Genomic DNA, 14257 nt, shown 5'->3' on the forward strand with positions numbered 1-14257 from the left:
CTTTTCACACAAGCTACAGGGGGCACCCCCTTTTGTTGAATGGGTTCTGACTTCCAGGGTTGGTGTCTCCACCTCAGAGCCGTGGGACCAAACAGCGTGGCGCATGATTGTCCTCAACTGAACCACGCACAGCAGTTAGTGGCCCAGATACGAAGTCCAGAGCGCTCCGGGGTCCGAAAAGTGGACCGGCAACACTCTCTCCTTTCCTTGCAGTGCTTGTATGCACCGCCCACCGCCCCCCACCCCCCATGAATAGCCTTTAAAATTATCATTGTTTTCCTTTGAAATGGGTTTCTAACAATCCCAAATTACCGGTCCGGACTATATGACCCCACTGCAAGTTCGCAGGAGGATCTTGGTGCTTCCCTAATTCACTTCTTCGGGGTTAGCTTTGGAATGTGATTCGATGTTATTTCCCTTCCAGCTGAAGGGCAGCTGAGGTTACAAAGGGATTTGACTAATAGGCCAAAACCCAGTTAGGTTTGCTGAGAACCAAATGACAGCAGAGGGGGAGGGGGGTGGAGGAGGGGAGTGTGTGAACCGTGCTGCTGAGGCTCCAACCCGGAGCCTTCTGCACAACCCCATCCCAGGGCAGACCTAGTGGACAGGCCAGGTGGCCCCCGGCCAGACCTTCCAGAGAGCAGCCCCTGCAGATCGGTTCTGCCGGCGCTCAGCTTCGCGTTTTCCGAGAGCTCCTTGGGACTCGCGCCGCCCGAAGCCGGTGGGGGGGAGGCTTCTAGGCTTCCTGCACCACAGGGGTGACTCCTCACCTGACACCTTCAGATAAGCGGCCCCTGGGGGACCCCCGTGAGAGGCTGGCAGAGGGGAGCCCCGCTTCTTTGCCCGGAGGCCTTAGCGGCTGAACAAGCCACTTGACAAACTTTGACGAGCACCGAAGGAGAACTGCGGACACAGGCATCCGAGGAGGAGAGGCAAACGCTAAGGCCTCGATGGCAGTGCCCCCGGCCGCCGTCCCAGCGGCAGCCTGGCATTAATCGAGCGCCGCGCAGCCGGTGCCGAGAGAGCAGGGGGAGAGAGCGCTCCGTCTCCAAGGCGGGCGCCCGGGAGCCCTTCGCCCCGGCGGGAAGCCTGGCCCCGCGAGTCGCCGCGCCGGCCGCGTTCGCGAGGGACCGAGCGACGGGGAGGCTGTGCCAGGCTGGAGGAGGCTTGCCTTTCCGGAGCCGGAGGAGATTTCCCGGGGCTTCGCCTTCCCCTGCCTGGGAAGACTGTCCCCTCCGGCAGCAGCGGCGGCCGCGGCTCGGCGGGGGCCCGGGGCAGAATGCCCGTCCTAGAGCGCTACTTCCACTCGGCAGAGCTAGGCAGGAGGGGGACGGCCCCGGAAGGTGCGCGGCCCTCCTCCGCGGGCGGCCGGCCGGGGTGCCAGCAGGGGCCGCTGCCCTGGGACTTGCCCGAGATGATCAGGATGGTAAAGCTGGTGTGGAAATCCAAAAGTGAGCTGCAGGCGACCAAACAGAGAGGCGTTCTGGAGAACGACGAGGCTCTCCACAGCTTTGCAGGTAAATGGACAGTGAGGTGCGAGAAAGGTACCGAGGGGGCCAAGGCTGCTGCTGCCTGTCGGTCCCTGCCTTGCAGAGCCCAAGCCAGAAAGCCGGGAGAAGGAAGGACGACAGACTGCAGCGCGGGGCTCGAGGGCTGTGATTAAGGCATGTTTGCTTTAGTGTAGAAATGCATCTTAAAATTAAGAAGGATGTGGTAGGAGGAGCACTAGTAGACCAAGAATCAGGTAACCTGGGCTCTGGGCTCAGCTCACACGTGAATGCCCTGCGGCTTAAACAAGTGAAATTTCCTGAACTTCAGTGCCCCCAAAAAGAAGGTGGAGGTGGAATTGGATGCTCTTTACTGGCCATCCTGTCTCTGCAATTCCTTATTGACAAGTCAGAGTTCTCTGCAAGACAATATTCTCCTGGGCTGCTCTTTGTCATGCCTTTTATAAAGTAAAATACATTTTCCAATTTTTAACTATGGAGCTATGGTGTGCGGAGCGTTCCCAGGCCCGAGATGGCCTGGAAGCTTTATATATCCTGGGAGAGCTGGCCAACTTCCTTGCCTCGGTTTCCCTTTTGGACATGACAGTCAATAATACGAATCCCCCCCTCCCCCAGTGATAGCAGGAAAAATCAGCTCCCTCACAAATGTGGAAATGATGACTCATAGGGACTTGGTCATGTTCTAAGAATGTACTGTGTTTAGGACAGTTGTGGAGAACCTGGCTGTGTCTCTGACAGCCAGCACCGTGACCACAGAGACACCTAGGGTCCCTGTGAAGGATCCCAAGAGGCTCTGATAAAACCCGAAACTAAGAAAGTGTACCTGGCTACAGGGTGCTCTCTTGCTTTAGGAATGTGTTGGTAGATATTTCGGAAAGTGGTGGTTCACTGTAGAAGAACAAATGTGAGCGCATGTTTATGCATTTGAAGTCTTGGCTAGCCCTATGCAGTGGAATCCTGACATACCATTGGTGGTGAGAGGTGGGAGCCTAGATGGGAAAGATGGACCAAAAATTACCTCTCTCTTCCTCATGGGAAGGGACGAGGAAATCAAAACGCGGCTCATTTTATTTTTAATAATTTATGCAGAAACTTTTTTAAGTTGCCTAATAATCTAAAAAAGAATATCATTACAAAATAATGTTCTGAACAACAACAAAAAAGATTTGAAAGGAAGGAAAAAAATACTGCTGGTGTCTAGTAAACAATGAGTACTTACGAATGAGAAGAAAACCAATGAGACTGAGGTTTATGTGGCAAGTGGGAGATGGATGCCCAGGGAAATGGGTCTTGGTCAGAAGAAATGAGGTAATGCCAAAGCCATCCTCTATTTCATGTGAGTAGCACTAGAAAAGTGGAAAAACCCACCTGGACAGAAAACTTAACTATGACACTTCAACTGCTACCACTCTATTGTTTCAGTAAAGTAAATGATTAAAATGCATATCTCAAATTATGCCTTTGAAAAAATGGCCTAATCCAACAGGCGTTAGCATGTGTTGAGGGTAGGTTTATGTTATTATTTATATTATATGTCAGTGGGGGTCTAATTCTTGAAAAAGCAATACCACAGACAGAAAATAGAACTCCTGCAACTTTTTATCACTTAAAAGAGATGTTTTTCAGAACGTTACAAAGTTTGACTAGTGGCGTCTTCATTGATCCCGGACCACTGCCTCACTGTCTGTGGAATCTCTCAGCAGTCACTTTGGTGCCCAGACAGGCTGCTCCCTGGTCTGCTGTCCCCTTTGTTGTGCCTGCAGGAAGGCAGGCTCGACTGCAACACCCCCTCCAAGGTGGTCTACCTCCTCTTCTTCCTGCCCTGCCTTCGCATTCTCAAGGAGATGAGGGGCTCACCCTTTCTGGCATGGGCATGAGACCTTATCATCCACATATGCGGCCCCAAAGACAAGTTGCTTCACTTTCCAAATTGTCTCTTACTTCCTCTCCTCTTGTCCCTGATGATGCAGCTCCTCCTCGCGTCAGGAGGTCTGTGTCATTCTACCCAGAACAGCACGATGGCGAGGGCCTCGGGGACACTTAGAGAATAGTTCCAAGAATCTGGCATGCTTTCATTTTTAGAAAGAGATGGTTTAAGCTGTGTTCGGTTAATGTACAGGGTTTTATGGTAGAGAGCTTGTCAAAAAAACACCAAGACACATGGTAATCTCTCTCTTTCTCTCTTCCCCCCCCCACTCTCCCTCTCTCTTAAATCTGACCCTTGCCCCAGAACCCTCAAACAATTCATACTTTGACAATGCTAAACAACTTCCTGTTCCTCAAAATGCATCAAGTGGTGCCCTGTCTCTGAGCCTTGCCTGATGCTTGGAATGTCTTTCTTTGACTTAGCCAACTAAAAACCTTTTTACTCAAACTACAAAGTCCAGCTCAAGCATCCCTTTCTTCGTAATGACTTTCCTGATCTCCACACCCACATTCCCGAATCGTCCCCCAAAGTCATTTATTTCTTCCTCTCTGCTACCTTGACCTGTACAGATGTTAGATTTATAGCACACAATATGTTTGCCATGCTATAACTACACACAGGAAAACTAAAGATTATAGCATTCTATGTATATCTTGACTGCTTGTGATAACAGATAAATAGGTTTACCTTTTTTAAAACCATGAAATTGGAGAAATTCTAGATAGAACCAACCATCCTGAGGACTTTAGAGATGGGTGTCACTGTTTCTTAATGAGTTGAATGTAACCTTAAATTTCCTTAGTGAGGGGCACGATTATTTTCACTCCTACTTCTTAGACAAGATTGGAACTTTGTTTCTCACTGGTGAAATGGAAAAGTGTTCTGAGATTTTTGCTTAGGTAATAAAGGGAGAGAGCAAAATAATTTATGGGAGAATAAATGCATAAACATGTATTCATGAGAGGTTTTAAGATGACATTCACTGAATTGTGAATAATGGAAGACAGAGGGGAACAGGGTCCCCTAAAAGGATCAAGGACATACTAGGGAAGAGGTCACATGTGTGAACATCTTCCTGCCATCTTCAGATGGGCACTGGCTGGAAACTAACAGTGGCTGTCATGGCAATAGGCTGGAGGAGGGAATGGGGGATGATAGGAGGAAGTAGGGCTCATCATCTGCACATGTCGGGATGTGTGCCTCTGGGCATTGGTGAAGGCCCTGTTTGCCCTGGAGAGAGCTCTGGAAGTTATCAGCGTGCCCAAAGTTGGAGCATCAACTTGGTTCATTGAATTGTACCTAATTATTTAATTTTCTTAATACTCACATAATTTTCCCTTTATGAAACAAAAGATGGCTTATCTAGTTAATCCAAAGAGGTGAATAATGGACTAGAGACTACACAATTTGTCCAGCGTCACACACTGATACTGTGTTAGAACCAGATCAGGATCTCCATCACCCAACTGTAGGCCACAAAACTGACATAGTCAGACCACGTGCTGGGTAATTTAAATTTAAACCAAGAAATCACTTTATTGGTTATATAGAGAGGGACAAACAAAGGAACTCATGATATAGTATAAACCTTGGTCAAACCAGAAAAAATTATATTACATGCAAAATAAGTCAGGCGATTGTGCCTTTTCTTTTTTCTACTTATTTTGTGGGCTTTAGTTTTAGATACATGCTTCAAGTGCTAGAAAGACCCAGGGGAAGACCCCCATCTATTATCAAAAGAAAGTAAGCTTTAAAGCATGGTGGTGGGAGCATGACCGGGAGTGGGGGCTGGTTGGGGAGGGGGAAGGAGGACAGGAAATAAATAAGCAGTTTCTCAGATGCCGTGAGTGCAAATATTAGTCTAATTGTGATTCTAGGCAGCAACCTAAGGCTACACATCCCCTAACAGAACTCATTCGTAGTTGAATAAATAATTTTATTTTGGAATTCAACCAAATAACTACGAACTTTGTAGCCATGAAACTTACTTTTCTTTTGGTGTCTCTGGTCTAAATTTTACATTATATTTTACTTATTTATTAAACTTCTTCCCATTTCAATAGCCTTTGGCTTCAGGAAAATATAAAAACACATAACTCCCTAAAAAAATTTCATTTTCCCCGTAGCCATTATAACTTGTCCAGCCTTTCCAGGAGAATAAAATATCAGAAATTTGCTTTATACTTAGCTCTAAAAATCAAACCACTTCAGAGGAGAAAAATCTCCAATGGATTTTCTGATTCCAGAACTCTACAATTCAAACTGACATTCAAAGTGCTATTTTAAAATACCTCAAGTATCAAGCATAATATAAATTAAATATATTGAAGATTGAATATTCCTAGTTTTTTAATTCAAGAAACACTTATTGGATGCTTAGTGTATACTAGGGACTGTGCTAGGCACCAGGGACTCCGGGAGGAATCAAATGCTTACCGAGAGAAGACCAATTACAAATTAGTGAATTGGAATTCTATCTCCAACTTCAGTGTGAAAGCAAGCCTTCATTAGCTTAAACCTTTCTGTCAACTCAAAGTATTGCCTATAAAACTGGCAAAATTCAGAAACATTTGTAAAAATTCAAACACAGTTTCAAACACTCATCAATATTAATGATTCATTCAAAGCAGGACAAATTGCTTTGATCAAAGAATCTCAGTGAGTCTTAATATTAGATAACTTGACATTAATTCATAACATTCTTCTAAAACTACTTTCTGTAGACATTAGCCTGCACTCAATCTGTAGCTATACTGGATAATTATCATTGACACTTTAATCTGTTTTTAAATGTGAATGTAAAATTGAGTGAAAACTGAAACCTTCACTAAATCTAGTCCTTCCCCTGACTTCCTTGTTTTCATAAATGATCTGACCCCTGCAGAAACCCAGGTTCAAAAGTGTTCTCTCTAACTGTCCAGATCCAATTGGTTCTAAGTCCATAGTATAGATTAAAAGTACCAGAGCATTGTTGCAGTGCTGAGATTTTCACATTCTTAAGTCCTACCTCTCTGTTACTGAACTGTGTGAACCTGGGCAAATGATTTCACCTCTCTGTATCCCCGTTTCCTCTTCTATAAAAAGAGAATGACGATAGCACCTTCACAAAAGGTGAAGATTAAATGAGATAACACCGCCCAAAAAAGTGCCTAAAAGAGAGCCTAAGCCCTACTACATTCTCAGTAAATGTTGACTGTTATAACTATTGGTACTGTTGTTATTTCCTCAATAAGTACCTCAAATTCATCACCTGCTTTCCCTTCAGCTCCATGGCCCTTGGCCAAACCATGTTTTATCTATCATCTCGCAATAATAGCTTCCGACTCCAGTACTCTCTCTACCCCTCATCTTTCCACTCTGTGATTTAGATCAATAACATCAAAAGGAAAATCAGAATATGCCCTCCTTCAGACTCCTTCAGTGATTCTCCATTGTCTGCAGAGAAAATCCAAATTCTTTTATCTTGCATTCAAAGCTCTCCACACGCAGGAATCAGCTCACTTTTTCCCTTCTTATTTGTCATTGTTGCAGCATAAGCACTTACATTCGACCCAGACAGGACAAGCATCCCACAGCTACACCCTTGCTTTCTGTTCATTGTTCCCAATGCCTAAAATGACTTCCCTACATGTTCTCAAATTTTGCCATTCCTTAAGACGCCACTCATATGCCCCTCCCTGCACAAAGCCTTCCTGAGGTTACTGAGGAAGAGTGTGTCTTTCTCTTCTGAAGTCTCACAGAACTTTCTCTGTATTTATTTTGTAAGCAAATCACTTTGTTATAATTAATGTATTATAATTATTGTAATTTTTGTATTAATGTACATGTTCTTCCTTCCCTCCTGGATTTTCAGCTTTTTGAGAGCCTAGAGAACGTTCTATTTTCTTTGTGTTCTTCCTAGCATCTTTCACATGTCAGCCATTCAATACACTTTGATAAGTGACAAAAGGGAAATTATCAGAAAGAACAAAATAGCTTACAATTTGCCATTAAATGTATGAATGAACATTTTTTTCTAGGCACAGATTACTCAAGAAAGAGGAATTTTAATTATTCCTTTTAATGGAACCATTTTTAAATTTATATTCTAGTAGAGGATCAGGATTAATCATTATAGCTTTTGAAGTAAAAGAAAAGAATACACAAGAGTAAATTTCAGAACTATTAAAAAGGCATAAAGTATGTGCAAAACTAATACGAGACAGTTCTCTCTTCATACAGAGAAGTTGAAATGTACTGATAATTATAAAATTTTAGAGCAAATGCATACAAATTATGAATGCTTTTATATACTTTTAAAATAATTACTCTGTTGGGCGCCTGGGTGGCTCAGTTGGTTAAGCGACTGCCTTCGGCTCAGGTCATGATCCTGGAGTCCCGGGATCAAGTCCCGCATCGGGCTCCCTGCTCTGCAGGGAGTCTGCTTCTCCCTCGGACCCTCCCCTCTCTCATGTACTCTCTTTCTCATTCTCTCTGTCTCAAATAAATAAATAAAATCTTTAAAAATAAATAAATAAATAAAAATAATTACTCTGTTCATCCATTTTGGAACATTTTATATCAATTAAATTTTCAAAGGTTGCTTTTTTTTTTTTTTTTTTTTTTTTTTTTTTTACAGATAACAGTCTGTATATTCCCCAACGTAATTTCAAAAATAAAATACGGAAGGTGTGTGTTTACCCGGTCCTACAAATGAGCTTTAGAGTGGATGGAGCTGAATGGAGGATGTTACTCCCACGTCCTCTGCTCTTTGCCTGGGAACAGTTTCTTTTTTTTTTTAAACAAGCCTGGTTAACTGGACAGCAAAACATTGACTTTTGCATCTGACTAATTTCTAAAAGAAAAACATTAGAAGCTTTATTGTAAAAAGACCAAAAGCTCCAAGTTATTTTTTCAACTCACAGAAGCAACATAAAGAAGTGTGTGCTCTTTTCTAATCTGATTTTTCTCACTCTTTAATTATCAGTATCACCATATCAAAAAGAGTAAGCAAAGCTCAAAGTACTTGTGATTTAATACAATGCCCTAGCCTAGATCTGTACACAGTGTAGACAGCCTTTCTTTTTCCATTTATCTCTCTCTGCCTTTCCATAAATTTCTCTTCAGAATTGACTTCAGTGTCTAAAATGCTAAGAGAGGACCCACGAGGAGAACTTTGTATCTTTACACTTGTCTTAAATTTCCTCAAACTGCAACATTATTAGATAGCCTTCCCTCAGAGTACTTCTTCTCACCTACAAAATCAGCCATGAATGGTATGTGGCAAATTATAAACCAAGCCCCTGTTTTGAGCATTGTGTTACTTTCTCAACTCTCACACTAAAAGAGTACTAAAGAAGCGCCTGTAGGTTATGGTCCTTATCATTAGTAACAAGATAAAACTTAAAAGTTGGCCTTGTATGCAATCGGAAGGCATAGTTGACAAAGACGAAACAAGATTTAGCGTGTATGTCCTTAAAATGAGTCCAAAGGGCCAGGCTTATTGCAGAAAAATAAAATCCCTAGAGGGAAAAGGACAAATTTCAAGAGAGATTAAGTAGCAGTTGCATGTACTTGGTAGTAGAAGTCGAAAGGTAAAAAGCCAGAAAATTGTAAAATAAAATCAAGGTGAGAGATAAATATAAATAAATGTGAGGAATGTAATGATAAGTGTAATAAATGTAATTTAATAAATGTAAATCTTTAGTCAAGGTACTGAAAAAGAAAATTAAATAACCAATGATATTAAGACACGTATAATGCAATAATTTGAACTTTTCCTATTGCATCCTCAGATGTTCCTTACTTCTAGAATTAAAGCCGAAGCACAAGATTCTTTTCTTGCTTCCTTCTGCATCTCTTTTTGGATGGCACCCAAATATCTCACACAAATCTCTACAGCCTTGATGAGAACTTCTGAGAACTGAAAGGCATATTTGTTTAGAGGATCTGTGACAAAAATTCACTGAAAAAAGTTGATAGATTTTGCTGAAGAAAATGATTTAGAAAGAGAAGAGAAAGGGACAAGCAAGGAGCCAACTGTGGAATACCAAGGGGAAGGAAGTGAGGTGAGGTCACTACAAAGAAACTAGATTCAAGTGTAAGAAGTGTAATCAAAAACACATATAAAAATGAAGAGGAAACAGTCACTATTGAAAACAATTGTAACAGAGATCTCAAATGTCCACACTCAAATATGCAATAAAATATAGCCTGTTTCTCCTCTGCAACTAATAACCAAACTTCCTCTTTAGCCCACCCTAATGGGATAAGAAAATTTATACTTACTAATTATCATGGCAGAGGTCAATCTTCTCCAGATTAAATTACTTCTTTTGGATAAATACTTCCCCCCCCCCCACTTGCTCCTCTCCAAGGTGGTTCTGGGTGAACATGTGCCTTGGATTCCCACACACCTACCTGAATGTGCCTACTGCACACAGTGCAAAATGCCAGCCTGAGATGGGGGAGCCAAGGCAAGTTCATCTGGCCACTGGGTTCTGCCTTTGACTCTCTTCCTTATAATTATCCAGGGTGTCAGGTGTAGATGGCCTTACCTTGTGTCATACTCTCCTTCCCAGGAGAAAGTCTCAATGCGGAAGGGGCAAGAAATCATACCTGCCGGCCTAACTCTCAATGTTAATGGGATCTAATGAAAGAATGTAGAGAGTCCCTTTATCTTTCCACAAAGACCAGTTTTCAAGTGTATTGTTCTGCTGCAAACTCACACACAAAACTCAACAAACAAACCAAAACAACAACAACAAAGTAAAGCAAACGAATAAAAAACCCTCACTCTGAAGGTCAAATGATGAATATTGGCACCCTCTTCAAAAAAATATTATCTCCATTACACACTGATTGAGCTACTGTGCTGGGCCATGTACTTGAGTATTGCGTGGCTCAGTGTTATTTATTTTAGTTACATTCCTATACATATGCTGAACCCAATTATTCTACCCTATTACCTTTTTCTCTTTCTGCTAAAATATACACATACATTTCAGCAACCATCTCAGGACTCTGACACTGAAAAGTTCAACTGAATGACTGTAATGCATGGAACATGATGTGTACACACCTTGCTGGTTGGTTTCCACATCAACAGCTGAGGTTTTAGATCTATTACATATTGAAATTGTCATCATAAACATACATGCATTGTACTCTGGTCAAGTCTGATGCATTCTCATTGCTTGAATGTGCTCATTGGAAATTTCTGAAGGTGATTCTCCTTTCTGTGCACACTGTCTCCTAGAAAAAGGGGTGGGAGACACCAGGAAAAGTGAGAGTGATGAACAGTAAGGCTGCCAGCACTGTAACAGGGATCACTGGTTTCTTCTAGCATTGTAACAGGAATCATTATTACATCTTCCATGGTAGCTGATGTGAAGAAACTGCTGCCTCCCTCCCTGTCCTTCTCTCTCTAACTCATTCGAGGATTAGGTACACCTATCTTTTTGCCCTCACTTTCTCCTTTGAATATTAGTTGAGTTACATCGTGCTTTTCTTGGCTCAATCCCTAATTCTACAGTAAAACAGAAGAAAATATTTCCTTGTCTATTAAATTGATATATAAAATCAAGAATTATGAATTTGCCAGATTTCAAAAACTCCAAAGCAATTTCTACCCTCTTTAGTCCTAAATGTCATATTGTTTGATTTGCTGATAAATACATTGTAGAACGTGAATAGACAAAATTGAACTAAAAAGTTTTTGTTTTGAAAAAATTTTTTGAATGTCTCAACCTTCCAAAAATAATTAGAAACACTCTAGGAGGTCAGAGAATGGATAATGTTTTAATGTTACATACAAATATTTAGCATCTTCTACTACACAATAAGTATCAATTGAAAAAGAACTATTCCCAACTTAGAAATAGAAGAAACTGAGGCCTACATTTACTGGTTATTTATTCAATATATTCAGAAAGGGAAATAATTCAAATGTCTAGGTTTTTCTTGCAAAGCAATTCAATTGAAGAATTATGTTTTGGGTGTCTACTCGGTGCATAGCATTGTGCTATATGCCTGGGAGGAAAGCAGAAGGAATAGAGGTGATGACCTGTTAGAAGAGACAGACATATAAACAACTCACTGATATCAAGGCAGAAGACATATGTCTCAGATACAGTAGAACTAATACTCTGTCAGAACACTGAGAAAAGACAAAGACTGCTTATTTAACCAAGTTTATTTATTGATTATCATGGGCCAGACACTGTCTTGATTCCTTAGAAAATAAGAACCAGGAACGTTGAGGTAGATGGATGGATAGATGGATGGATGGATAGATGGATAGATGATTGATGGATAGATAGATGATAGATAGATGATAGATAGATAGATAGATAGATAGATAGATAGATAGATAGATAGATAGATAGATGATAACAGATAGATGATAGAAAGAAAGAAAGATAGATGATAGATAGACAGATGATAGAGCAAATGAGCGAACGAGCGAGTGAGCTAGGCAAATGACATATGCTACACTAGAGGAACACACAAAGTCTATGCCAACACCCAAGAGAGTGATTAATTCTGTGTGTATGATGGGTGTTAAAGAGTTTTCAGAGAGGAGGTGATTTTTGAGGTACCATTCAAAGTAAGTTAGATTTCTCCAAATGAAAAAGAGATAGAGGACATTGTAGGAAAAAGAAACAGTGGGACCAAATGCAAGAAATTCTAGGGAATGCCAAGTCCTAAGATAGGAAGTATATCAGGAGGAGGGCTAGAGATGAGACTAGAGAAGTAGTCTGGGGGTCAGATCACGCAGAGCCTCATCTGCCTTTCTAAGGAGTATTTCCTCCAGGTAATGAGAAGGTTTCAAATAATTTTAGTGGGAAGTGACATGATAAATGTTACATTTTAGAAGGATTGCCCTAAAGGTGGAGTAAGGATACTAATGAATTTCTACCCATCCATTTGGTGTTCATTGACCATATTTAGTAAATATCAAGAATTTTGAAATGATGAATACTTTCCCTTTAACTTACAAACCAACTTTCCCAAGTGCTGTAGTATTTTATACAGAACCACGAGAAATGATATAAATCATCAAGTCAAAGTCCTTTAAACACTTGATACCAGCCTGTCATGAAGGATTTATATTCCTCATGTTCTTCCATCCAGACTTCTCATTCCATCCATGCTCATCATTTCCCCAGATTCAGACCTGACACAACTTATCCTCACAGTTTCAAAACAGTCTATCCCTCCTACTTTGCCAAGTCATATTTCTTCCTGTCTTCAGGTTGCCATGTTTTTTAAGTAATTATTTCAAGGTTAGGTGCCACAGGATGGAAGAGAAAATGCCTAAGAAAAACACAATTTTTGTAATAGTGAGTTTATAGTTTATAATGTAGTGAGTTAGATAAAACTACATACTCAAATACAAACCACATGTGTGGGGTGCCTGGGTGGCTCAATGTGTTAAGTGTCTGACCTTTGGTTTCAGCTCAGGTCATGATCTCAAGGTCGTGAGATACAGGCCACATTGGTCTCTGTGCTGGGCATGGAGCCTGCTTAAGATTCTCTCTCTCCTACCCTCTCCCTCTGCCTCTTCCTCCCAACCACCCCCCTAATGCCCCCCTCTCAAAACAAACAAAACCAAGTGTGGTAGATATCCCAGGAGGACTCATTGTTAACTCACCCCTCTCTAGGGGAACCCAGGAAAGCTTAGTGTGACTGGTCATGACAACTATGTCTTTAAGATCATTAAGATCTCAACAGGATATGACAAAGTGACCTTCCTGGTGAAGGGATTAACATGAATGTGGGTACAAAGGCAGAAAAGCAAAAGAAGTTATTGAGAAATGGAGATTAGTCAAGTTAGCTTGGATGTTTGGAGGAAAAAATAGTGGGAAACAGAGAAGTAATGGGACTGGTTGTATATGGACAAGAACCCTTAACTTTTGTAGAACCATTGAAAAATGTTAAGTGGAAGAGTGGAGAAGTCTTTAAATTTTATAATGGAAAGTGCCTGTAAGATCATCTAGTTAAACCACTGCATTTTTTAGATGAGAAAACTGAGACCCACATAGGTTACACAACATACTTGGAGCCAATTCTAGGTCCCTCGATGCCGCCATGCTGTTGATTCAGTCATGCTGCCTGTCGTGGTCAAACTCCAAAAATGCCTCTCTACATGATAAACTCTCTAAATCTCATTTTCTGTCCTTTTCACTCCCAAACACTAGCATCTCTGTGCCTGCCTTATACGTGCGGTGTCCACCTTACACAAGCAAGAAGTATATGTGTACCCCTAAATGCATACATGTATGTGCATACACGTATTTTTCTTATTCCCAAACTTAGATTATAGATTGTTCTGGACAAGCCCCAAGCCCTCTCTGTGAATTTCCCCATCAAGAGTGCCTGCAATGTACTAAATGGGTAGCTGTTCACCAGAAAAGAATACCAGATGTAAGAATTTAAACAGGACTGTGAGGTTAGGGAGAGTTATATATGAGATAAATAGAGATGGTAGCTGCTATAAGCATCAGAAATGAAATGCAATGTTACTGTCATCCTATATAATAGTTCTATTTCTTTCTGCATTGTTGTCTGGAGGTAGAGTTTCAGGAGGGTGGGCCAGACAGGGCTGGTGCTTGTGACTGTTGAAAGCTTAGGTCTGTGGTACACTTGCCCATAAACCACCGAGGATGAACCCCTCAACCTCTCAGGATCTCTTTGCAAATATAGTGCTGAGCTCAGAAAGCACGTTGAAGGTTTGGCAACATTTAGGCAAGATTTTATAAAACTCATCCCCAGCCACTTTTTTTTTTCTTTCCTGTTTCTGTAAGGTGTTTGTATTCCTAAAAGAAAAGCATAACCGTTG

General features: G+C 41.5%; 1 protein-coding gene across 4 annotated transcripts in view; it reads left to right on the forward strand.

Moving 5' to 3' along the window:
* Positions 1-14257, forward strand: part of PDE7B (phosphodiesterase 7B) — a 322239-nt gene that overhangs the window by 173679 nt on the left and 134303 nt on the right. Inside the window, exon 1 of one of the 4 annotated variants that reach the window (XM_045865598.3) lies at positions 291-1517. The exons of 2 other annotated variants lie outside the window; for them this stretch is intronic. In XM_045865598.3, the coding sequence (XP_045721554.1) occupies positions 1280-1517 (238 nt within the window). In that variant the 5' untranslated portion in view covers positions 291-1279. Of the gene's footprint in view, positions 1-290; positions 1518-14257 lie in introns of those variants that run through there. One more of the 4 variants, XM_064598133.1, reaches the window with a different exon arrangement.

This window comes from Mirounga angustirostris, unplaced genomic scaffold (genome assembly GCF_029215605.1).
Source record: "Mirounga angustirostris isolate CCGP_5_RB_7025 unplaced genomic scaffold, mMirAng1.0.hap1 SCAF_8, whole genome shotgun sequence".
Taxonomy (NCBI): domain Eukaryota; kingdom Metazoa; phylum Chordata; class Mammalia; order Carnivora; family Phocidae; genus Mirounga; species Mirounga angustirostris.